The 24,351-nt window shown below is 43.5% G+C and overlaps 1 protein-coding gene across 4 annotated transcripts in view; it reads right to left on the bottom strand.

The window, feature by feature from the left end:
- CNTN6 (contactin 6) overlaps positions 1-24,351 on the bottom strand; it is a 131,339-nt gene that overhangs the window by 26,963 nt on the left and 80,025 nt on the right. For all 4 annotated transcript variants that reach the window (XM_077184629.1, XM_077184627.1, XM_077184628.1 and 1 more), the window contains 4 exons: positions 15,926-16,110; positions 13,263-13,399; positions 9,356-9,485; positions 8,240-8,390 (listed from right to left, as the gene is read on the bottom strand). In XM_077184629.1, coding sequence (XP_077040744.1) covers positions 8,240-8,390; positions 9,356-9,485; positions 13,263-13,399; positions 15,926-16,110 — 603 coding nt within the window. The remainder of the gene's footprint in view (positions 1-8,239; positions 8,391-9,355; positions 9,486-13,262; positions 13,400-15,925; positions 16,111-24,351) is intronic.

The following is a 24,351-nucleotide window of genomic DNA, read 5'->3' as shown; positions in this document are numbered from 1 at the left end:
GGAGCCTGTTTTCCATATTTGGTGCATGCTTTCCAAATTTGGTGCAGGTTTTCCAAATCTGGTGCAGGTTTTCCATATTTGGAACATGTTTTCCAAATTTGGTGCATGCTTTCCAAATTTGGTGCAGGTTTTCCAAATTTGGTGCATGCTTTCCAAATTTGGTGCAGGTTTTCCAAATCTGGTGCAGGTTTTCCATATTTGGAGCATGTTTTCCAAATTTGGAGCATGCTTTCCAAATCTGGTGCAGGTTTTCCAAATCTGGTGCATATTTTCCATCCCACACTGGCATTTTGGATGCTGCAGCAATATCAGCAGCAACAATGTGCATTGCAGCAGAACTTGGATTGGAAGAGAAGCACAGAAGGTAAAATTCTCTCATTATTTTTTTTTCCTGCAAACTCCTAATTAGGAACCTTGATTCCCAGCCTGCTCAGTGGAAAAGAAAAAAATCCAATGAGATTATCTGGTTTTGGATGGAATCCTGAACATCCATCAGAAAATGTGCATGGAGCAGGGACAGGACACGAGCTGGAAGGGAGAGAGGGAACAGCACTGACACTCCCTGGGGGTTGGATTATTGCAATTCCTTGTGACAGGGAAGAGTAACAGATTTCCTGGGACATCTCAGCATGCAGGACAGCCCCTTGGAAAGGCTCCCCTTAACAAGGCTGCTGTAACATGAGAGGGAACAATTTCAAGTTGCATTAGAGAGGTGTCCTGCAGAGGGGAGCTGTAATAAATCCTCTTTTTCACGTGAGAACATCTGCTTCATTTACTCCCTCCACGCTCCCATTACCTGGTGTGCTAAACACTGGCACTGAGCACTCAGCAGTACAGGGTGAAATTAGGTTTGTTGGCCTGTTCCCTTGTGGAACTCTCCAAGAAGAGAGAAAAGAAAGGAAAAACCCTTTTCTCCTGTCTTCCCCTGCACCAGTATCTTCTGGCTGCTGCCTGGGTCAGGTAGCAATGGGGGTCCCCTCCTGCCTCCTCGTTACTCTGCAGTGCCTTGACTTCAAATGGAAACAGAACAGAGGGAGAAGAAAGGGGAGAAACAAAGAGAAATAAGATAAAGAAGGAAAAATAAAGTATTTCTTTTTTTTCTTCCCATCACCCGTGCTCCTTCTTCCTTCTCTCCTTATCTCCCTTCTCATCTTTCAGTCAAATTTTCCATTCCCCTGCCTTCGCTCTCAGCGTGGGGAACAAGAACAAAATAACCAGAAAGATGGAGAAGAAGGAAAGGCTGAAGGCACTTCAGGAGAGTTTGGGGTGTTTTCTGAAAAGCCTTTGATTGTAAAACTTCTCTTCTGCCAAAGTCACCAGTTCTGGTGATTCCTGTGGCTGCTGCCATGAGTGATGCTCCTCCCAGATCCAGCGGCACTGGAAAATGCCTACAACCAACACCAAAACCAGACAAACCCCAAAAACCTCACAAACTCCCCTGCTGAGAGCAAATAAATCCTCAGTAAATGCATTGGAACTGCCTCTCCCAGTTCTCTGCAATTCCCTTCTCTTTTCTGTCTGAAACCAGGACCACTGTGGTGCCAGCACTGGATATTTTTAGCTAGAAAATACTTCCTGCAGCTCTCAGCATTCCCTGGGGAATGGTGTCATGGTGGGGTTTGTCTGGTTAGCACCAAATGTGCTGTGACACTGGGGTTTCAGAGATAAAAACACCTCTAAACAGCAACCCCGGGTTTTGTAGGAGTTTTCATGTCTTAAAGAGTAACTTCAGACCAAACAGTGGAAACAGGCAGGTAAAATCTGTGCTTTTGATTCCTGTCAATCTGTTTGTAAGCAAGGAATGGAGCTGAAGTGATTCATCAAATTTAGCAGAGGTGGAATCAATCCCATTGGTTCTCCAGGCAAAAGTGGGATTTCATCAACAGATAAGCTTAATTTGTATTCGTGTTGACTTTCAGCAGTGGCGTCTGAGATAGCTGGAATTGCTCTGATTGCTGGTGCCCACACTTCAAGTGCTCTATTTAAATACTAAAATAGGAAATGAACTTCTTTACAAGCACACAGACACTGATAAGATAGAAGGGTTAAGGCATCTCATCAAAGCTATGCAAAACTCCTCGTGGTGGAGAAGCAAGGAGGATAAAAACAGAGACACACTTAATCCAGGCTTCAAAAACCAGACTTAAAAACTAAAATAATAGTAAAATTAATATCCCAGTGCTATTCACCCAACTGCATTGCTGTAGAAAGCTGGGAATAGAACAGTAAGTTCTGGAATATCATAAGAAAAATAGATTTTATATGAAACTGGGCACCTGCATGCAAATATCTGGGGTACTTTTTGTGCAAGCAGTGGATGAGGAAAGCAGGGTGGCTTGTGGCACTAAGCAGCCTGGCTCCTCTTTGCCTGTGCCACTCATCTGCTTTGACTTCAAGGCAGTTGTGGGTTTTTTCAGACACTGTGGATGGATTTCATTCCCTCAGCTTTGCTCATCTAAGTTTGGTGTCTCATTTGAGAGGGAGGCACCTGCCAAGAACAAGTAAATAACTCCCTTAGGCTGCATATTGACTTCAGCTAAAGAATAGTCAAGTGCCATCAATCTCCTCCTTTGTTAGCAGACTAGTGCAAATTTTAGAATTTTCTATCCATTTGGTCTTGATTCCTCCCCAAGCAGATTTTTTTTTTTGTTTATTTTTAAGGATAACAGATATTCTGAAGCTAAACCAACAGCATTGACATTCTGGTAATTGAAATGTTTCCCTGAAGTTTGCTGAACTGTCCTGACACATTTCTGCTCAAATTGGCTGGAGCTGAAACGCTGCTTCACAGACAATGCATTTTGTGTTTGATCAGGGCATTGAGTGAGGACTTCTCCTGTTTACCAATAATCACAGCACAAGGTGAGCTGGGAGGGACCCACAAGGATCAGAATCCAACCCCAAAATCCCACCCTGGGCACCCCTGGGAGGGTTTTCCTAAATCTCCTGGAGTTCTGGGGCTGTGCCCATTCCCTGGGGAGCCTGGGCAGTGCCAGCACCCTCTGAAGGAAGAACCTTTCCTAAAAATCCAACCTAAACCTGCCCTAACACAGCTCCAGCCATTCCCTGTCCCTGTCCCAGAGAACAGAGGTTGGAGCTGCCCCTCAGGAGGAGCTGCAGACTTTTTAACTCCGTTTGTCTAATTCTAATTTGCCTAATTCCAATTTGTCTCATTCCACAGACACAAAACAATCCTTTTTCTGAAATAACAAAAAAAGAAAAAAAAAAAGTTTAAATGTGTTAAAAAGCTCCTGATTTTGGAATCTGGCTGTGAGCAGTGGAGGAGCAGAAGGAAAGCACAAGCAAGGGGTGGCCCAGAGGGTGGTGGGAGAACAGATCCTAAGGAAACCTGCTGGGTCCTGGCTGTCCCCTGGCAGCAGGAGAACCCCTGGGCCTGGGATCCAAGGGGCAGCTCCAGGAACTCAGCAATTCCCAGATACTCCAGGAACTCAGCAATTCCCAGATACACCAAGAACTCAGCAATTCCCAGATACTCTCCAGGAACTCAGCAATTCCCAGATACACCAAGAACTCAGCAATTCCCAGAGACTCCAGGAATTCAGCAATTCCCAGATACTCCAGGAACTCAACAATTCCCAGATACTCTCCAGGAACTCAGCAATTCCCAGATACTCCAGGAACTCAGCAATTCCCTGATACACCAAGAACTCAGCAATTCCCAGATATTCCAGGAACTCAGCAATTCCCAGATAATTCCCCCACCCATCACAGCATCTGCTCCACTCACTTTCCATGGAATTTATTAAATGCAGCTTCCCACCTCATTGTTTTCCCATGTTTCCTCAGATTAATGGCAATAACCTGAGTGTAAAACACCAAAACCAAGAGTGCCACAGGACACAGAATTCACCACCTATTTATGGCAGAGGATCCATTCCCATCCCTCACAGAGCTGGGACTGAGCTGTGTCCTACAAGCAAGACTTGGAGCCAACAAGTATTGAGCATATTTTATGATCTCTAAATGCACTTCTTGCCTGGCCCCCCAAAACCAATTTAAATTATGAATATTTGCTTATTACTGATTATTAATGCATGGAAAGTGCTGTATATGACTAATGCATTCTTCCAGCCTACCTCATTTCTCAGTTTTCCCTCAGCTCTCCTCATTGAAATTCCGAGTGAAGTGAGTCCCATATGTTTCCATGCATTCACTGCAGGGCTTGGGGATGCTCAGCCCAGGCTGGGGGAATAGCACCTCTCTCTGGCAAACCAAAACCAGGCCCAATTTCCCTCCATCAAAATGCTTCCATCAAAAGGAATTTTTGTAAAATAAGTTTGCCATGAGAGTCCCAGATCTGAATTCACTGAAGGCACGAAGGCAGACGTTTGTGATGAGATCGGTGTCTAGACTTGGAAATTTGTTTTATTCAATATATGAATTGTTCCTTTCTTCTGTTTCCTCAGTTGGATACGAGGGGATAGAAGCGAGGAGAGAGCTGAAGAAAACTCCTGTTGCATGCACTGAGGATGTGACACACATGAAAATAGCTGAGATCTGTGTCAGACTCCACGGGAAGGGAGTTTGGAGCACAAAGCTTGGCTTTTGTTGTGTTTCCTTGCTACACTGAGCTCAAACCCCCAGCACACGCCAGGAAAAGTTCTTTATTCCAAAAGGCCAAGCAGCTGTCCCTTACAGAAGTGGCATTGCTCCCCAAACCCCATTTCTGCAGATTTTGACCCAAAGAAGGAGGATAATTGCCCAAGAGAGCACCTGAAGCTGAACTGGTGGATATCACATGAGGAGGGAGCAGGGAAAACCAGCCAGGAGGAGCCAGGTGTGGGATTTCCCTTGGATTCCTGCAGCTGCTAACCTGGAATTCCCTCTCCCAGGTGCCAACACCATGCACCATGGATAGATCCCATTACTCAGGGCCTGACCCCTGCCAATAACAGTGGAATGGAGTTATTACTGAAAATTTCAATGGAGAGGGCTGGGAACAATAAGCAGATCTGGTACTGGTATTTTCAGGCTTTATTTCACCATCTAACATAAAAAAAAAAATATTATTTTGGCATTTTCTGCAGGACTTACATGTGTGCTTCAAGTGCAATGAAGTGTTTTACAGAAATGAGAGCAGACAAGCTGCTGAAGAGCTGAGCAATGGAGCCACAAAAAGGATGGGAAAGACAAGTGGGGCTGGAGAAAACTCTGCCCTGAAGAGGGGACTGAGGGCTGAGGGCCTTCACTGCTGAACCCTAGCAAGAAATGCAGAAAATTATCCTTCAAAAAATTCTAAGATATTTTTTAGAGAGCAGGGGCCCAAATACTGCAGCTTTGGAAACTTGAAAATGAGCTCAAGAACTCAGAAGAAACCTAATTAAAAAGATTTCATTGTGGATCTATTAATATGGAAAATCTAATAATTAGTGCTCCTATTTAGCACACTTCTCTTTACACACTTACAAACTGAATTTAATGTAATCTCCTGTGATATCAAGAGTTCAGCTGATCAGGGAGAATGGTTACCACATATTCAGGACTATCAGGAATAAACTATTATCAGGAGTGAAAGGAAAAAGATGAAAATGAAGGAATATTCTTCCCCCTTTGGGTGGAATAGGTCTGGTTTCACTATTTCTTTAACAAAAGATTAAATTTGTCTAAATAATTTAAAAGTAGCTGCATGATCTGACTTATTTAAGAATGAGCCCATCACAGTTTGGCTGCCAGAACTGGAAGGGATTGGGTTTTCCTTTTTTTAGCAACTATAACCCTACCAAATATTTTAAAAAAGGCCAATAAAAGAGCCCATAAAGGTTATAATTGCAGCACAATAAAATGGGAGCAGAAATAGGCTTTGTCAGGGTTTAATCATATCTGGAGAAAGGCAGACCATGTTCCCTCTTTTTATGTGTAATTCCAGCACTTTAATTAGCCATGTACTTTACAGCCATACAAACCCTTATTTCATTTTGTTTTCTGTCAGGGAGATCTCTGGACTAACACTGTACTCCTGATTTATTTCCCATCCTTTTTAAACCATGGCATTAGCCAGTTTGTCATTTAATAATCAAACAGCCTCATAAATCCCACTTTGCACCAGTGGCCACACTGGCAATAATGTGCATGCAGAGAGTTTAAACTCTGTCTCCTTTGTAAATCCTGCTCCTGTTATTTGCTCCTGCCCAGCAGCAGGAGCCTTCTGGGAAACTCAGAAATTACAGTGTGCTCAGAATTCTTGTTAGTAAATTAATACAGGAGCACAAGTAAATACTGTAAGGAGTGTGTAAATATTTCTTTTATCAGTAAATCAGGTGGGGAATATCAGAGCAGTGGAACCTCAAGATCCAGACTTAGTTCAGCCTCTGGAATGGGCAATACAATCAAAATACAATCAGAAGACAAATAAAGATTTGTTTAAACACTGGTTAGAAAAGTGTTTTTCATCGTGAGAGGTTAAAATGAAAATGAAATGGCCAATACTAAAGGAGAGAAAAGCCATTGGAAAGTTCTCTGTGGCCATGGGATGGATTGCTCACCCAAATTTCTCTGTTCCACTGCCAGCACCTGTAAAATTCTCAGATTTGCACCTTCTTTCATAAACACTCCTGTGATTTATCTCTATTGTACATCCCTGCAGCGTGGCATAGGGAAACAATTCTCTGTGCCACACTTTGGGATAATGTTTTAGAGAATTATCATCATTTCAAGTCTGATGTGACCCAAAGTAACCTCGCTGAGCAAGTGGTCCTGTGTGAAAATCTGGTGCTCAGCTGCCAGAGCTTCATGAATTACTGATTATAGATTTCAAAGGCTGACAACAGAAGGTGACAAGAGAGGGTTGCTGTTATATTTGTGAGCTGAAAGAGATGCTGAGAAGGACTCTCAGACATTCTCAGCACTTCTGAAGACACTGCTGCCCATTTCATCCATCTGTCTCCATTTGTGTATGGAAATAGCCTCAGGCCTGTATGTTGCATACAATATCCCTCAGTCCTGTCAGTAAGATCCTTGGATTTTAATATTCCCCCATTCAATTGTCATTAGTGTGGAATTATAGAATGATGGAGAAGCCTGAGCTGGAAGGGCTCAGAAGGATCACAGAGTCCAACTCCATGGGGATTGTCCACCCCAACAACCCCACCCTGGGCTATCAGTTTCTCTGGATCTGGATTGAAGGGACTTGAGATGGTGGTTCATGTTTGGACTCAGGTGTTTGTTATTTCTTATCAGTAAAACAGAAGTTTTACCAGTTTTATCAGTAAAACAGAAGAACATCCATGAGTTCGGCAGCTTTTCATCAGAAGGCACAAAATGGCCAACAATCTCTTGTCACAAGGTCTTTTAAGACTAAACTATCCAATTAAGAACTGACACCTGGAATATTTTCCTTTTTAACCCAAAGAGCCCCCAATGCAGACTTTTCTGCCCAATTACAGAATGCCACCCAACCCATGGAGAAGAAGGAAGAAGCAGCATGAAGAAGAAACCCAGGATGACACCCGTGCCCTCCATCTTGCTTCCATCCACAATATACTAAAAATCCCAAAACCTCAATTTCTCACCAACTGATACACCTACACTACTCTCTATAATCTATTTCACACTTTTGTGGGTTCCAGTCTATCTTGAAGTCTGGGAAACTTTCTCCATGGATGAGGGTCAGAGTCAGTGCTGCCCTGGGGTTCAGGGCACCCCAGAGCAGACACAGAAATATTCCCTGTGCCCTGGGTTTCCACCCTGTGCCTGAGGGCACTGAAATACAATAATGGAGATGCTTGCTGGCAGCTCAGCAATAAGGAATCAGCCCTGACCAAAGCCCACCTGACCCAAGGCAGTTGGTGAGGCCGTGTCACTGCTGGGCCAGCAGCTCAGTCCTGCCTGAAAGGAGCGACAGGCCGGGGAGGCCAGGGCTTATTGTACAGCCTGTGGAGCTGCACAGCGATTCTGCCCCAGCCTGGGGGCACATCCCACCTCCCTGGCTGTCTCCTGGTGAAGCTGATTCCCTCCAGCCCGTGGCTGGCCATGGATTAAGGGATGCTGAGCACAGATGTACGGATCACACGATCATCGCCCACAGGGATTCACTCCGGCCCCGAGCTCACCCTGCTTTGCACCCACAGAGCTCCAGGGACACCCTGAACACAAAGAGGCCTCTGGCATTTCCATCAACGAGCTGCCAAGAGCAATCCTGAGCCAGCTGGGCTTCAATCAGCTTTAAATGATGTCAAAACTGAGGAAATTCAGAGGCCCAGTCGCTGGTTGCTGCCCGTACCTTTTGCTGTGGCGCAGAACCTCCGCGCCCTTCCTCCAGGAAACAGCAGCTCTGGGAGAAGCACTGGGCTTACAACTGATTGTAACTTGCCCTCCAACCTGCACAACAGACAGCTTCTTCACGGGGTTTCTGGAAAAATCCGGGGCTGCAGCTAAAGAGAGAGAAGGAAGAAGAGGTGTTACTAAAGGGACTTGCCAAATTCTGCTCTTTGAGTTCAGCCAGAAGATTCAATGATTGTTTTGGTTTTTAGATTTCTTCAAAAGTAAATCTAAATCTAATGTTAAAAACGTATCTAAGTACCAAAGAATTCTGTTTCTAAAGCTGTCCACCTAGAACTGTGTGGTCTGACAAAATTTCCTGAGGAAATCTGGAGACTGGGAGAACTGGTCTATCCATGATGGAAAACAAGATTCCCAAGCAGGATAAACCTCACACTCCTGATCCAGCCACAAATATCCATCTGCAGAGAGTATTCGGTCACAAGCACAGTTCTACTCTGGCTTTCTTTTCAGAGACCTACTCTGTTTTCTGAAAAGATGTTTATTTTTCCAGCAGCATATGAGAAAATCCACTCGAACAAGAAGAAAACACAAGACATTGGGTGCTCCTGAAGTCTGTTTTACCAGCTTCACTGATATTTGGCTGTTGAGCAAACTTTATATTTTGAGGTCTAGAACAGAATACTTTTACAATATATGAGCAAGTTCCATTCATGTTCATCTCTGGTTGTCATTAATGAGATTCCTTGTTCCATGTTTCTTGTTTATGTCCATATTTGCCATATGCTCTTTGTTTATAGCTAAAACTATTTCCCCTGCTTTCTGAAATAACTTTAAAAACCTGCAGAATAACCATTAATAACTCAAACTAAGCGAGAAACAGCATTCATTAAACTGGTGTATATGTGATAATAAATAAAGATCATACATGGATTAGATTCTTTCCCCAAACAAGCCATGAAATTAAACTAAAAAAAACACATTTCCATATGGGCGAAAAGCAAAGAAATATCAGGTTTGAACTGCCAGGTTTCATCTCCTCTTTTCTTAAATTCAAATTTTTTTCAACAAGTGTCCTTTTTACTGGTACCTGCAGATTTTAGTGACATTTACTCACCGATCACCCTCAGCTCAGCATTGGCATAAATGGTGTCATATTTATTTTCTGCCACGCACTGATAGAGGCCTGAGTCTGACAGATTCAGCATGGGGATGAGGAGAGTCCCATTTTCTATTTGAATTCTTTCCTGATAAGAGAAAAACAAGGAAAAACATTGACAAAGGTGATGAGTGAACAAATAAAAGGTTTTTTTAGTATCTCACTGATGCACCTGATCAGGACTCAGAAGCAGAAATGTTGTTTTCTTGGGAGCAGTGAGGATGGGTTCACCAGAAATGGGATGTGCACCTCTCTGTGTGGTGGTGGTTGTGTTTCCAGCCCTCTGAGCTCTTCCAGCTGTTCAGGAAATCCAGGCACATGTGGCAGCAGTGGCTTTGGGTGGGTTTGTTCAGGTTTTCCATGAGTTTCCCTGCACTGCTGAGCTGGGAATCTGTCATTATCCTTCTCCATGAAGGGGCCACAGAAGGAGTTCCGTGTAGGGATGCTCCACACTGGGGGCCTGGAGCATCTTCAGGATCCTGAGAGGCAGCACCTCATCCCTGGCTGGTGGGACATCATTTCACCATCCCATCAAATAAATCTGATGGTGATAACCCCAGGTGATCAAAAAAGCTCCACAGGAGAGGTGCTCCAGTAACAGGAACATTTTGAACATCATCACACCCTGAGCCAAAGAAAAATGAGCCACTGGAAAAGTTCCACTGAAAGCCAACACTTAAATTCCACTTGGAAAGCCCCAGGCAGCTGCTCAGAGCACAGGGAGAGCATGTGCCTCCTCCAGGCCTGTGTTTCTACACACACCAACTTTCTTCAGCAATTCTGCTGAAATAGAGGCAGCTGCACAGTGGGTATATTTGGACCAGAGCTTGGAATTTGGTGTATTAAAAGAAGTTTTACTTGCTCTGCTTTAGAAAACAGAAAAAAAGCCTGTTTCATGCTGCAATCATAACTTAAAGCTAAATATCTTGTGATTTTACAATTACTACCCTCTGGAGACAATAATAGCTGTACTGCTAAGTGGAGCACTGAGGAGCAGAAAAAAAACCCAAACATTCCCCCAAACAGATGAGTTTGGAAGATACCCAGGGGGAATATAAATCCCATCACCAAGTGCAAGCTGGAACAGCAGATATCACGGGGAGGATGCTGCTTCTCATTTAGCCTGGCTCTCCTGCCTCTGGAGCAGGAATGGAGGAGTTTGGAGTGCACAGTTTGGGGATGCACTCCAGTGTTTGATGAACAGCCACAAGCACCTCAAAGGCATTTGTGAAGTGTTGAACATCTGTCACAGAATCCTAGAATGGCTTGAGTTGGAGGGATCTTAAAGCTTCCACCCCCTGCCATGGCAGGGACACCTCCCAGTGTCCCAGGCTGCTCCCAATCAGCCCCAATGTCCAGCCTGGCCTTGGGCACTGCCAGGGATCCAGGGGCAGCCCCAGCTGCTCTGGGCACCTGTGCCAGAGCCTCAGAACCCTCCCAGGGAAGGATTTATTCCCAAAAACCCATCTAAACCCACTCTCTGGCAGTTTGAAGCCATTCCCTGTGTCCCATCACTCCATCCCCTGTCAATTGTCTCCATCTTTCAGGCCCTGCAGGGCCACCCTGAGCTCGGCCCAAAGCTTCTCCTGTGCAGGTGAACAATCCCAGCTGTGCCAGCCTTTCCTCCCAGCAGAGCTGCTCCATCCCTGGGGCCATCCTGGAGCCTCCTCTGGGCTCTCTGAGCAGCTCCAGCTCCTCCCTGTGCTGGGCCAGGGCTGGGGCAGCTCTGCAGGTGGGAAATCACCTGGCAGGGGCAGGATCCCCCCTTCCCAGCCCAGGGGGTTCTGGGGTCAGCACACACATCCAGGAGATGTTTTCCAACACCCCAGCTTTTCCTTGGAGCTCTCCCAACCCTGAACTGACCCAGCCCAAGCTTGTTTAGCTTGGAAATGTGATGAGAGCACAGCCTGGGGCTGTAAGGCTGGTGTGTGGCAAACTAATTAACAACATTACATTACTTAGCCTCTGATAATTTTTTCCGAGGCTCTCACTACAGATATCTTTTGCATACTTAGTTTTACCTCCAGGCTGTTTGCTATCCTCTCAATGCATTCTATTTTTACAAACACCCTTTGAATACAAAACCCCCTCTCTGAAGCAAGGCTCGTGTTCCATCCTCATCCCAAATTCCCCACCGTTCTCTGCCGGCCCTTTTGAGCCGTGCAGACAAAGGGAAGAATAAAGCACACCATGTACAGGAGCAGGGAGGATGCTGGGGTGAGCAGCCAGGTGGTCAGGCAGAGAGCTTTGACAAAGAGGAGACAATCAGAATCAGCCCCGGGGTGAAAAGCATCTGGATGTTATTCTTCCTGGGAGAATTCCAACACACAGGGTGCTGCGACAAACTGAATATTTTATTACATCTCCCTTGTACTTTCCCCTCCAAAGTGTCCATTCTGTCCATTGAGCAATAACATCCAGCACTTTGTTGCCTGAAGAATTGCATTTACAGCACACTGTAAGTACTGTGAAAATGCTGGTTGAAAATGTGTCTGTGAGCGTTTCATTCCTCCTTATTGAAACGCTGCAATTGAAGAGTGACAGACTCTAAATATTGCTGCCTTCAAAGAGAGAGAAACAAGATAATCTCACTCAGAAAAAGGTGACAATGACTACAATGAGCAGGTTCAGAAAAATTGCAGTCCAGGTAAATTCTGGCTATTTTCCCCAGATGCAGGTTGGGTCTGTTTAGGACTGATCCAGCAGAAAATTATATGGAAGATTGGACCCCACTCCAACGACTTAAAATAAGTACAACTAAATCAAATAAATGCTGGTTCTGCAGCCCAGCAGGTGCTAATTCAGCCCATATGTTCTGGAAATTCTCCTGTATGTGCTCTTGCTAGGCAGGAATTAATCACAGAAATATTTTTTCCATCCGAGTGAAGATGCCTCACAGATGAGCCATTGTGTGCTCCAGACATGCTGGATGGGTGCTCCATAAAATTTAAAGAAAAAACAACAAAAAAAAGGGAAACTTGGCCTCAGCAGAATGCAAAGAGCTGCTTATGACAGAAATCCTCCATGAGGGTGCCACCAGCTGGAGGCTGGAGCATGGATGGAGCCTGGCATCCCAAGGAATGCAGGATTGTGCCTGGAAGCTGGGCTCTCAAAGGCCTGGCTGGTGAGGGATCTGAAGGTGGTTCTCAAGTGTTTGAGCTCCAAACTTCCCCTCTCCCCCTGCTCTCCTACCTCCCTTCCCACTTGGTCCTTTTAAGTGACATTTTGCACTTATCCAGCTCTCCCTTTTACCTTGATGTGGGCTTTCTTTGGATTATCCTGCTCCAAAGCACAGAAAATATTACCCTCAAAATTAGCTGATTTTCAGAGCTGACTGATTAATTAAGGTAAAGGATTAACTCAGCAGGAAAGCAGCACTCTGCACGAGACCAAATGTCCACCCAGCTACTGATTTGGAACAGAAACAGAAGAAAAGTGCAATTCAATGCTGAGCATTTTGCAATTCCAGTTCTGGAATCCTCTTCCAGTCCTTTGGCATCTTACCAGTTCCCCAAGCTGCAGATTATGTCTACAAATGTATTTAGTGATTCTTTCACCAATTCATATCTTTAAGCCTTTCCATACCTACAGCCATATCTTGAAGCAATTTGATTATTTGTATGAAGAAATTGGTGTTTCTCTCTCTCTAAACTGCAATTTCATACATTTCCAATGAGGATGAAGTCCAAGAATTGAGGCTCGGTGTGGCAAAGAGTTTGTGCTATTATATTTACTTTGATATATTAATATTTACCTATTTTTGGAAACTTAATTAATATATTGTGAAATTAATATAATGACTAAATAATGAAACAAACAAACAAACGAAAAGATGAGGAAAAATCAAAGGAGACAGGACTCTTACCTCTGGCATCAGGGGCTGGCCATTTTTTAACCAGCTGTAGGAAGGGCTTGGTTTTCCTCTTGCCTTACATTCCCAAAATAAACTGTCATAGAGAGACAGAAAGGCATTTTGGATTTTTTTATCCCATTCAGGGGGTGCTGAAAAGAATAGGCAAAGCATTTTAAGCAGGAGAAAAGGTATGCTGCCATTAATTAATGAACTGAGCAGGGTTAATTAATATCTGTTCAACACATTTTTATTACACTGCAAGTGAATTCTGCGCAACAACTCCCAGGCATTAAACTTTGGGGCAAGCTTGGGAAAATGTTAGAAATCAAGTGGTTCATGGGCAAGGAGTTTGGTTGAGATTTTATCAATTTTTGTGGCCAAAATGTGCAGAAATGGTGATTTTTAGATGCCTGAAATCAGAAAGGCACCAAGACCTGTCATTTCTGCAAAGTTTTCCTCTAAAGAAATTCAGTGAGGTGTAAAAGCAGAATTTGAAGGAACCACCCGGGAGCTCTGTAAACAACTGAGCCTCAAGGGCTGAGCTGAGCAGGAGCTCCCTTGGGAGGGCTCTGACATTTAGAGCTGTAGGCAGGTTAGAGGTGAGACCTGGGGAGAATAAATAACACCAAATTACACCAAATAGCACCAAATAACACCAAATAACACCAAATAGCACCATGGGCAGGGACACCTTCCACTGTCCCAGGCTGCTCCAAGCCCCAGGGTCCAACCTGGCCTTGAACATTTCCAGGGATGCAGGGGCAGCCACAGCTGCTCTGGGAATTCCATTCCAGGCCCTTCCCACCTTCACAGGGAATGATTTCCCCCAAGATCCCATCCTTCCCTGCCCTCTGGCAGTGGGAGCCATTCCCTGTGTCCTGTCCCTCCATCCCTTATCCAAAGTCTCTCTCCAGCTCTCCTGGAGCCCCTTTAGGTGCCCAGAGATCCTTTAAGGACAGAGTTCCCCCGGCTTAAGAGCATTCTAATTCCATTTAATTTGTACTGCTCTCAGGAGGGATCACATAAAAAGCAGTGTCCAGGAAAGAATTCCTATTTTTTTGGAGACAGCCTTCCTTCCTCCAGAGGAAAACCCCCAGAGAACAGAAAAGGAGCAAGAGGAAATCAATTACAGAGATAATTCACCAGCACACTCCTAATATGACAAAAAAACCTCATGCCAAGGCTTCATGAGTGCTGTTTATACACTGCTCTATGAACAGCTATTAATTAATGTACAAAGCACAGTTAATAAGCACATTGTTTTAGATTGAATTAACTGATCATAATTTTATAATTGCCTGTGCTGTTATCAATCACGGCCAGGTAATCTACTGAACTTAATTTTAATGGAACTGCTTGATTGACGTGGTGAAAAAAATTAGTGAGCAACAAGAGCAAAATGTACCCCCTGAAAGCAAGGAAATAATGAAATATTTAAACCAGCAGCAGACTGTTCTATTCCTGGCATATATCTTGATATTAGCCATGGCTGCAGGAGCCTGGGAGCTTATCAGCAAAGCCTGCATCTCTTCATTAGAAGAGATTTACTTTAAAAAAAAAGGAAAATACTTGCCAGAGTCTTCTCAACAGATGTTAACTGGAGGCTCAGTCTCGCTTGCTATGATTTTTTTTTTCTCCTTGCTGTTATGTTTCATTTTCTTTTTTTTGCTTTCTCCTTTGAAAGATTTATGAGGTAAAGAAAAGATCTCTCCTCTCATTCCTGTCCAAATGTGTTGCTTTCCCTGGGTGTGAAGAGTTCCACTGCAGTGGCATCCTTCACCCTGGCCATGAGGGAGCATCCCGTGGGGCTGGGACTGCAGGGAGCCCCTGCCCATGGGAAGGGACAGGCAAAGGGAGAACATTCCCAGGTTATTCTCCACTCTTAGCCAAGCTGGAAGGAGAGGGAGGAATGGGGTGAGTTCCCTCTGCTTTGTCCTGGTGTGTTTATGGGACAGCAGGAGGTGAAATCACCTTCACTGGCACAGAGCAAACCCTTCCCTGCCCTGCATCTCTGCTGGACACTGATCCCTGTCACCGTGGTATTTTATTGCAAATCCCTTTGCCAGGATTTCTTGTCCTGGGAAACCTCAGCTTCTCTCTGTTTTGCTGCTTTGGAATGTGATTTGGAGAATTGTTTAGCCAGCATGTGAATTGTTTTAATTTAATGAGCAATCCCAGCCCAGCTGTGTCAGACTCTGGTCAGTCATGGGTTTTTATTATTCATTCTTGTTTAGCTTTCTGATGTCTCCTTTCTCTTTCTTTAGTATAGTTTGAGTATATAATTTCTTTTCATATAATATAATATCATAACATAATAAATCAGCCTTCTGAGAGCATGGAGTCAGATTCTCATCTCTCACCTCGTCCTGGGACCCCTCACAACAGATCCCTGCTTGCTTTTCCTGTCTCACACACATGCACAGGGATTCCTCTCTGCCTTTTATCAACATTCCCAATTTCCCCCACTTCCAATCTGAGCTTTGATGTAAAATATCTCAATTTGCTGAGCCTGTAACTCAGTGAAGGTCACTGAGAGCCCCCAATCAGTTTTTAATCAGCTTAACCTGACATGCACTTTCTACCTCCAGGAAGGGGCTGGGAGACCTCATCTGCACAATACAGCAGAGCTCCATCCTGCTCTTCATTAAAAAGCAAAATTCACTTAATCTGCTTACCATAGACAAATAATTGACCTCTTGCAGTGTTTATTCCTCGGGTGTTTGCTGCGGTGCACTCGTAGGAGCCTTCATCTTCCTGCTCAACGTTGGGGATTTCAAGAACTCCCCCAGTCCTGCTGTGTTGGATTTTCTTTGGCAAGGATTTTCCATCAGACCTCTTCCAGCTAATACTTGGGACAGGACTAAAGAATTGTGTTTATTGGAGAAAAAGAGACAGCATTAGTTACAGTACAGGAAAAAGAATGTAAAATCCTTTCTTGAGAGTAGCAATATTTTTTAAAAAGAAAGAATTCCTAAGCATGACATACAGAGGTTCATATAAGACTCAGATTTTATAGCATGTCCAATTTATTTAGGAGCACAGGTCCAAAGTGGGATGAAATCCTCAGTCAGTTCTATGATTTTTCCTTAGGCCAATTTGTGTTTTCCCCTTAGTAACTCTTACTTGGGGCTCAAACCTGTTTTTAAGCCCTGTGACACTGAAGCAATGACTTTGCAAGTCCAAGTAAACACCACAGAAGTTCTGAATTATTGACTGGTTCTCCCAGCAAACAAATTCCCTGTAGCACTAAAGGCATTTTCATACCCCAAAATAGGAAATATTGGCCAAGGTTTCAAAAGATCTAAAAATACCAATAAATCTAAATATAAAAAACAGGAGCCAAGGTAGAAGAGAACAGACAGAGAACTGAGTAAGGAGAGGAAAGAACAAAACATTGAGGCTGGAAAGAGATAGAGACAAAAAAGAAATATTTCTTTTTTCATGTTTTTGAAGCTTTCTATCATTTTCATTTATATTTGGCTCAATGTATCCCATACAACACAAAACAGTGAAGTGTGAAGGCAGCTATAAATACATCTTGGATTTCTGGTAATATCACAAACCATGGGAGCCTCACTTTCATGATCTATTATGTCACCAAAACACTTTGAAATATTAATAGTCATGGATTTCACAGTTGTTTGCTGTTTCTGCAAACTGAAGTAAGTTGCTTTTTCTAACAAATTCAATTTTGAGATTTTTACAGGGGCTTAGGCTAAATGCTGACTTCTTTTCCACTGGAAGTAACATCCACAGCAACTGAAAACACAACTTTCATGGAAGTTACAAGTCCTTGTTTCCAGTCTCCAAGGTCTCTGCCTGCAGTGCTGACTTACAAAGGATTTATTCCTTTTTAATAATAATAAATTCCTTTTATTCCCTTTTAATTCCTGCTCGCACCTTAAATTATTCAAGTTCAAGTCCCTGTTTATTGAACAAAGAAATCAAGTCACAAATACAGAATGGATTAATTTCTCAATAATTCAGGAAGTTTGGGCCTGATCTCTGCATTTTGACTCTGTGTGTCTGTGATGTTCACAACTTCCTCTGAGCAAGAAGAACCAGAGTTGGGGGAATTGTGAGTTCTCTGAACAATTTCCTACAAACAGGAGTGACTGGGACATGTCAGATATTGCTAACCAGTCAAAGGGCTGCAAAGCAAAACTGAGATTTTATTCCACTTTTCCTCATTTTGGTCCAATTCTAAAAAATTCCAGATCTTTCTGGACAACAGCCACTGTCACCACCCCCTTTATTACCTGTCCTTTCCAGCAAGACCAAAAGCTATTTCAGGTATTTCATACCATTCCTTCCTAGGGAATTTCTAAGGGTTTGTTTTTCCTGAGGGAATTGTTAAAAGGTGCTGTCTCCTCCAGAAACCTTGGCACAGAACCACGGGATCATTCAGGCTGGAAAAGACCCCTGTCACCAGGATGTGTTCTGAAAATCCCTTCACCAGGATTTTTCTCCTGAGAAGTTGAGAAGCCTCAGAAAAGGAATGAAAACAATAATTACCTGTTTGCTTGGAATGTGGTCTGGAGGTTGCAACAGGTGCATTTTTGATTGGTTCCATGTGAATTGTTTTTAATTAATGACCAATCACCATCAGCTGTGTTGGACTCTGAGGAGTCAGTCACAAGCTTTTGTTATCACATTATCAGTCTTGTTTAGCCTTCTGATGCATCCTTTCTCTATAGCTTTGTATAGTTTTAGAATATAATGTAATGTAATGTAATATAATATAATATATAATGTAATGTAATGTAATGTAATATAATATAATATAATATAATATAATATATAATGTAATGTAATATAATGTAATATAATATAATGCAATGTAATATAATGTAATGTAATATATAATATAATATAATATAATATAATATAATATAATATAATATAATATAATATAATATAATATAATATAATATAATATAATATAATATAATATAATATAATAATAATGAATCAGCCTTCTGAGAACATGGAGTCAAATTCTCATCTCATCCTGGGGACCTCACAACACCACAGCCCTCCAAGGTTAAGTCCAACCTTCCACCTGCTCTCTAATCAGGAGGTTCCTACATCTACTCATGGTTTGAAACCTTCCAGGGCTGGTGACTCCAGAACTTCAGCGTTTCTCTGCTTTTTCCATGAACCAATTTTTCTAAAAATCCAACCCAAACGGCTCCTGGTGCAGCTGGAGGCTGTTGTCATGCCAGAGGAGCCCATCCCCACCTGGCTCAAGCTCCCTCCAGGTGTTTTTAGAGAGCAGCGAGGCTTCCCTCGAGCCTTCTTTCCTCCTGCAGCATTCCTGCAGGATTCCTCTACAGCAAGTTAGTTTCAATCATTTATTCAGTCATTTATCCAGTCATTTATTCAGTTGTTATAAAGCAAGGTACTTTTGGCTGTTTAAAAGGAGCACAGCTCTAGTGCAGACCCAGCCTGGCTCGTGTCTGCCGTGCTCCAGGCAGGAAAACAGCCAGGGGAGCTTCCCAGCCTGGCTGGGATGGATCCACAGCAAGGAGAGCAGGCTGGCTCTTCAAATCCTCCTGCATATTCAACACTGGGGGAGCAGCAAGTGTGCAGCAGCAGCCTGCAGAATGCCAGGAGCGTTTAACCGCCTGCTTTAAAGGCGTCTCTTCTGGATTTAATTTTATTTTTTTTTTATAACAAAGAGATTAAAGGGAAGCAGCAGCCATATGGGAGAAAAAACCCCCAATAATTAGATGCATTCTACCACCTGAAAGAGCTTCATCTCCATATTTCCTATTCTCTCAGCCATTTGTTTTCTTTCAGCTCTGGTTGCTCGTGAGCAAGGGAATTCTGTGCTGACACCAAGGCCAGAGGCAGTGCTAGGTGGGAAAAGGCTCCTTCTGTCAGCTTGGCCAAGGTTTGAGCACAAGATGCTCCCCTGATCTCCTTCTCCACACCACAGACTTTTAATCACATCCTTGGGGATGTCTCAAGGCAAGCTCAGCTCATTTTTGGCCAAACATGAGGGTGTTTGACGCTCACTCCTGATGGCAGCTGAGCAGGAGGACAGAGAAACCTCAGAGCTCATCAGTTTTGCTGTGTTTAAAGACAATAAATAGTTAACTGCACTTTGTTCTCCTGGATTTTATCAGGAGAAGGAATTCCTGGGTCAGGACAGCACCTCCACCTGAGCTACAGGTAAAGGAGCAGGATCTGGCAGGATCCATAACTCAGGCAATGCATGGGATGGACCTTCCTAGAGAATATCTGCATTTCTTTATTGCTACCTCATTGCTCCAAAATTCCCAGCATGTTCAATCACTGTATTTTTCAGAAAATAAGGGTTTTTTGGCTGGTTTCACTTTTTTTCTGCTGCTAGTTTCCACCTTTATAACCAAATCTCTTAACAGCAACTCTTACTCAGGCCATGTGAAACCTTTCACGGTTAAAAAATCCAGTTTGATTAAATTGGGTTTTGGGACAAAGAATCTATTTAGAAATTGATGCTTTAAGGAGTAAAACATTCATTTAGAAGTAGGTAGTTGTGTATAAAACCTAATTCAGCCTTGTGAATTTTTGTGGGATTGTTTTGCATGTTCATATTCCTGCACAGAGCAGTTCCTGCCCTTGCAGCTGTGGGGTGGCCCTGCCCCTCGTTGTCCTTCTGTCCTTCAGTCCCTTCCAATAACCAGATTAAAAATATTAACTGCTTGGGCCTAAAAAAGTTTTGGAGTACATGAAGAAACAATGAGTGCACTTCCCAAATTTATTACACTTCATACACAAAGTCTGGCTTTCTCCTGAGTAAATAAGAAAACAGTGCATAAATATGAGAGTGTCTTAGTACATAAATCTGCAGTTTATTTGAAACCTTCAGAGCATCCAGGAGCACTAATTTAATTTATATTCCACCATACAGGCAGCAGAATCACAAAACCATAAGTTACTAACTGGGAAAGAAAAGGAGATGGAAAATATTTTGTGGTTGGTGACAAGTTCTTGTCACAGCGAACGCGAAATTAATTTGTCTGCAGGATTAGAACCCACACCATGAGGGAGGTTTCACCTTTTTCAGCAGAGATGATGCATTGGGACCGTGCCTCATCTTTTGTCCTGTGCATCTGGGGGCCCTTCAAAGGGAAATTCAATCTGCATTTGGGATAATGAAGGCCGTGGTTCGTTAGACAAATGAGCCCGAGCTGAGCTTTGAGAGGCGCATCACTGCTGACACCGGGGAGAATTAGGATCTGAGGAGCGCCATAATTAAAGCATTTAATTTGGGATCCTCCTGATGGATTACCTGAAAACAGCACTTTTCTGAAGCCACTCTCCTGGAGGCACCACCTGAGCTGGGAGAGGGGATCTGCTCATCCCTGGAAGGACAAATCCAGGCCTTGCTTTGGTCAGGGATGGAAAAGAGGGGCTGGAAACGTCACTTGTGGTGCCCAAAGTCATCCCCATATCTGGGATTTCCCATAACTCACCCTTTAAAAGCCTCCTACATCAACAACTTGAGAATATACCAGAGGTGAAGCCTGGGATTTTTATGTAAATTTAGTAAAAATGGTTATTTGGAACCCCCTTGGAGCTATGTGATTATCTACTTATTCCAAGAGCTGCTAGAAAAAACCCTTCTGTGAATGCATTTAGAGGAATAGGTGGGAACTTCCCATGAAAAATGAATATTCTGGGGTTGAAAGAAATCTTGTTTTATGTTATTCACATATGCTTTTTACAACCTCAGCTGGCAACAGCCCATCTGCAGGGATTGTGAACTGATTATTTCCTTTTCTTTGAGAAGGGAATGAAGAAAAATATAAACCCGGACAGAGTTTAATAAATATGTGCACCAGACATGGAAACTACTTTGCTTATTTTCGTTCCAGGGACTATTCTTATTTGTGCAACAGGAAAAAAAAGTTATTTTGAGAGAAATCTACAGAAAGCAGCACAGTGTAACTCAACTGAACATAATTCTTTCCATGGTGCTCAATCCCCTGAAAGACAGGGAACAATAATTTGGATATATGGCATGATTAATAGAGCTTGATCCAAACCAGGACTTTTAATCCTGGCATAATATTAAACACTGTCATTGTAATGAATATTGGTGCAGAACACAAAGTCTCATCTCTTCTATTAAACTGCCACAAGCTGCAGGATTTGAAATAGTGGAGCCACTATTTCATATTTCAGTTTTCCCTCTTTCAAAGGATTAAGTACAAGGTGCAGTTTTTTGCCTGTTTAGATTCGTCAGAGAGCTGCACTTTATTTTATAATCCCATCAGAGTGATCACTAATTTGCTTTTCCAAATCTTCTATTTGTGGTGTCTGCTCTATAAAATAAGGTTCAAAGTCAAGGACTGGCCTGAGATCCTCTGTCCATTTGGATCCACCCCTCCAAACCCTCCTTGCAGGGAGAAATTCTTATTCAACCCCTTCTTTTCCTCAAAACAAGAAGAATTTCTGGGGCTGGTAGATGATTTGTAAATATCCTTAGTGATATTTTAATCTGAAGTGCAAAAAGAGCTTTGCAACAGATCTATGTGGAATGCACCTACCCCAGGGTTCCCCTCAGGAGCACATTTGGGTGACTTTGAGCTCCCCCACGTTAAAAAAAGGCATTTTTAAGATGTCTTGAAGCAAGTTTTAAACTCAGCCAAGAGCCTGGCCTCTCCTAGCTGCACCTGAACTGTGGAAGGGCCTTTTGAGCCAGGCCCAATTGGTGTGATTTGCTGTTCCGCACAGAAAACGAGACGCTATTTCTCTAAATACCACAAAACTACTTTCATTTAAGACTTTTGCAGCCCAAAACCCCAGCGGGTTGCCTATGATCTGCCTTCAGCATGAAAGATTTCTGTTATTCACAGTGCCCAGGCAGCAGCAGCCGCAGCATTGTCAGAGCCAGCGGCTTAACAGTGTGAATATAGAAAATTATGGATAATGGGAAAGCAGTTCTGAAACCTGAGCGAGATAATAACCACCGGTGCTCGTGGCAGATCAGAGGTGCAGCTCAACAAATGCTGGGCTGAATTGATTTTAACATAAACAGACAATAGCAGGGGCCGGGGTTTTAGTGGAATTTGGGAATCTGAAGGTGCTGCTGCATTGAGATGGTTCTGCCTGCAATTGTAAGCAGTTGGAGGCAGGAAACTTCCAGCTTTTCACAATGCCACTAATCACCTGCATGCCTCTAGAAATCTGGCCTTATCTAATAAGTTAAGAGTGTTTCACCTGCAATCTGTTTTGCTTGCTTTATTCACATCTAAGTGCCAGCTCTGAAATAAAGCTTTTTGTACTGATGGACATGTTGGTGAAAAGGTGGTTTAAGGCTCTGTTTAGGGAGAGAAAAAAAAGTGCAGACTGAAACCTGTGCAGTTCTATGTGAGACAGTAAACTTCTAAAAATAAAATTTAAGAGGAGAAATTGTGAGAAATTCTCCAGGATCAGCACCCGAGAGCCTCTGCTCCCAAGGAGCACCTCCTACACGGGGTGCACATCAGCACTGTGACACCAGAGTGTGTGGAAAGTGGATTTTGGCCATGGATCCCTGGTTCTTAGGCAGGATAACTCCAGGGAGGTCTGGCAGCGCTGCTTTCAGCTGCACATGTAGAGGAAAATCTACATTAAAGCTGCATTAACCCTCTCAGGCATTCCTAAGCACTGCATAGAAGGGTCTCCCTGAGGGATCTCATTATCCATATGTCCTCTCAGTCCCCTTTTTTCTCCTTAAGATGTTCTTAAAATGGTAAAATCTGTTCATCACATTAACATGACCCATCTTTACCCCTTCACTAAGATGTCAGTGCTTTGTACATCTCATTTCCTGGCTTTTTCTCCATCATTGTTCAATGCTTTCCATGCAACAGATGGAAATAAGAAATGACAACTTGAAATGTAGAGCCTGCACGGACTAACACACAATTAAGGAGGTATTTAAAGAGAAGTAGCTTGACAGAATTTGGAAAAGAAAATCAGCTTTACTAAGAGTGCTAAAGTGTGGTACTGCTTTTGGGCCAAACAAAGTGCATATACCTTTAATAAAAATTATCTCTGGTATTAGTTTGTATAGAAATCTCATCAGAAAGGCAAGGCCATTTCAATCTTATTAACTTTTTATTTGCTTTATTTTTCTACTTGCCAGCCTAGCTTCCAGAGGAACATTTGATTAATTTGTGCTGTCTGCAAGTCAGGCTTTTAACCTCTGGGAAAGCTCTAAACACTTTAAAAGCTTACAGCCTTAAAATGGATTGTCAAAGTGAACTTAAACTAAATAGAGGTCAACAGTCTCAGGGTTATTTGGGCTTTTCCAACGATGCTCAGTGGAAAGACTGGGGTTTGTGGGCTGGTTACAGTGATTCAGTCCCCAAGCTGCTCCCTGAATGCAGAGCAGCTGCCTGAGCCACCAGTGTAGCTGGGAACAGGCACAGCAGTGCAAGAAAACACAGAAAAATGCAGGAAAATGGATTTTTGGAAGGAAGGGCTGCTGCTGGGTCTTCCCAGGGCTCCTCAGCATTGCTTTGGAGACAGGAGGGTCAGGAGATCCATGCCCAATACTCTTCAAATATAATCTGATTCCCCACGTTTGATTTTTAGCAATGGGAGAGCCCAGAGGGGGCTCCAGGATGATGCCAGGGATGGAGCAGCTCTGCTGGGAGGAAAGGCTGGCACAGCTGGGATTGTTCACCTGCACAGGAGAAGCTTTGGGTGAGCTCAGGGTGGCCCTGCAGGGCCTGAAGGAGCCCCAGGAAAGCTGGAGAGAGACAATTGACAGGGGATGGAGGGATGGGACACAGGGAATGGGTTTAAATTGAAGAAGGGCAGGTTTATATGGGATATTGGGAAGGGATTCTTGGCTGTGAGGGTGGGCAGGCCCTGGCACAGGTGCCCAGAGCAGCTGTGGGTGCCCCTGTATCCCTGGCAGTGCCCAAGGCCAGGCTGGACAGGGCTGGGAGCACCTGGGACAGTGGAAGAAGCTCTTGCTGAGGGCAGGGGGTGGAAATTTGGTGAATTGGAGGAGCTTTAAGGTCCCTTCCAGCCCAGAGCAGTCTGTGATTCCATGATGTCACACAAGCACAAAAACCATTCCTATTGTGATCTCTATCAGGGTACACTGAACGCT

Source organism: Agelaius phoeniceus, chromosome 11 (assembly GCF_051311805.1).
Source record: "Agelaius phoeniceus isolate bAgePho1 chromosome 11, bAgePho1.hap1, whole genome shotgun sequence".
Taxonomy (NCBI): Eukaryota; Metazoa; Chordata; class Aves; order Passeriformes; family Icteridae; genus Agelaius; species Agelaius phoeniceus.
The sequence above is the reverse complement of the archived record's forward strand: the minus strand, read 5'-3'. Positions and strand labels throughout refer to the sequence as shown.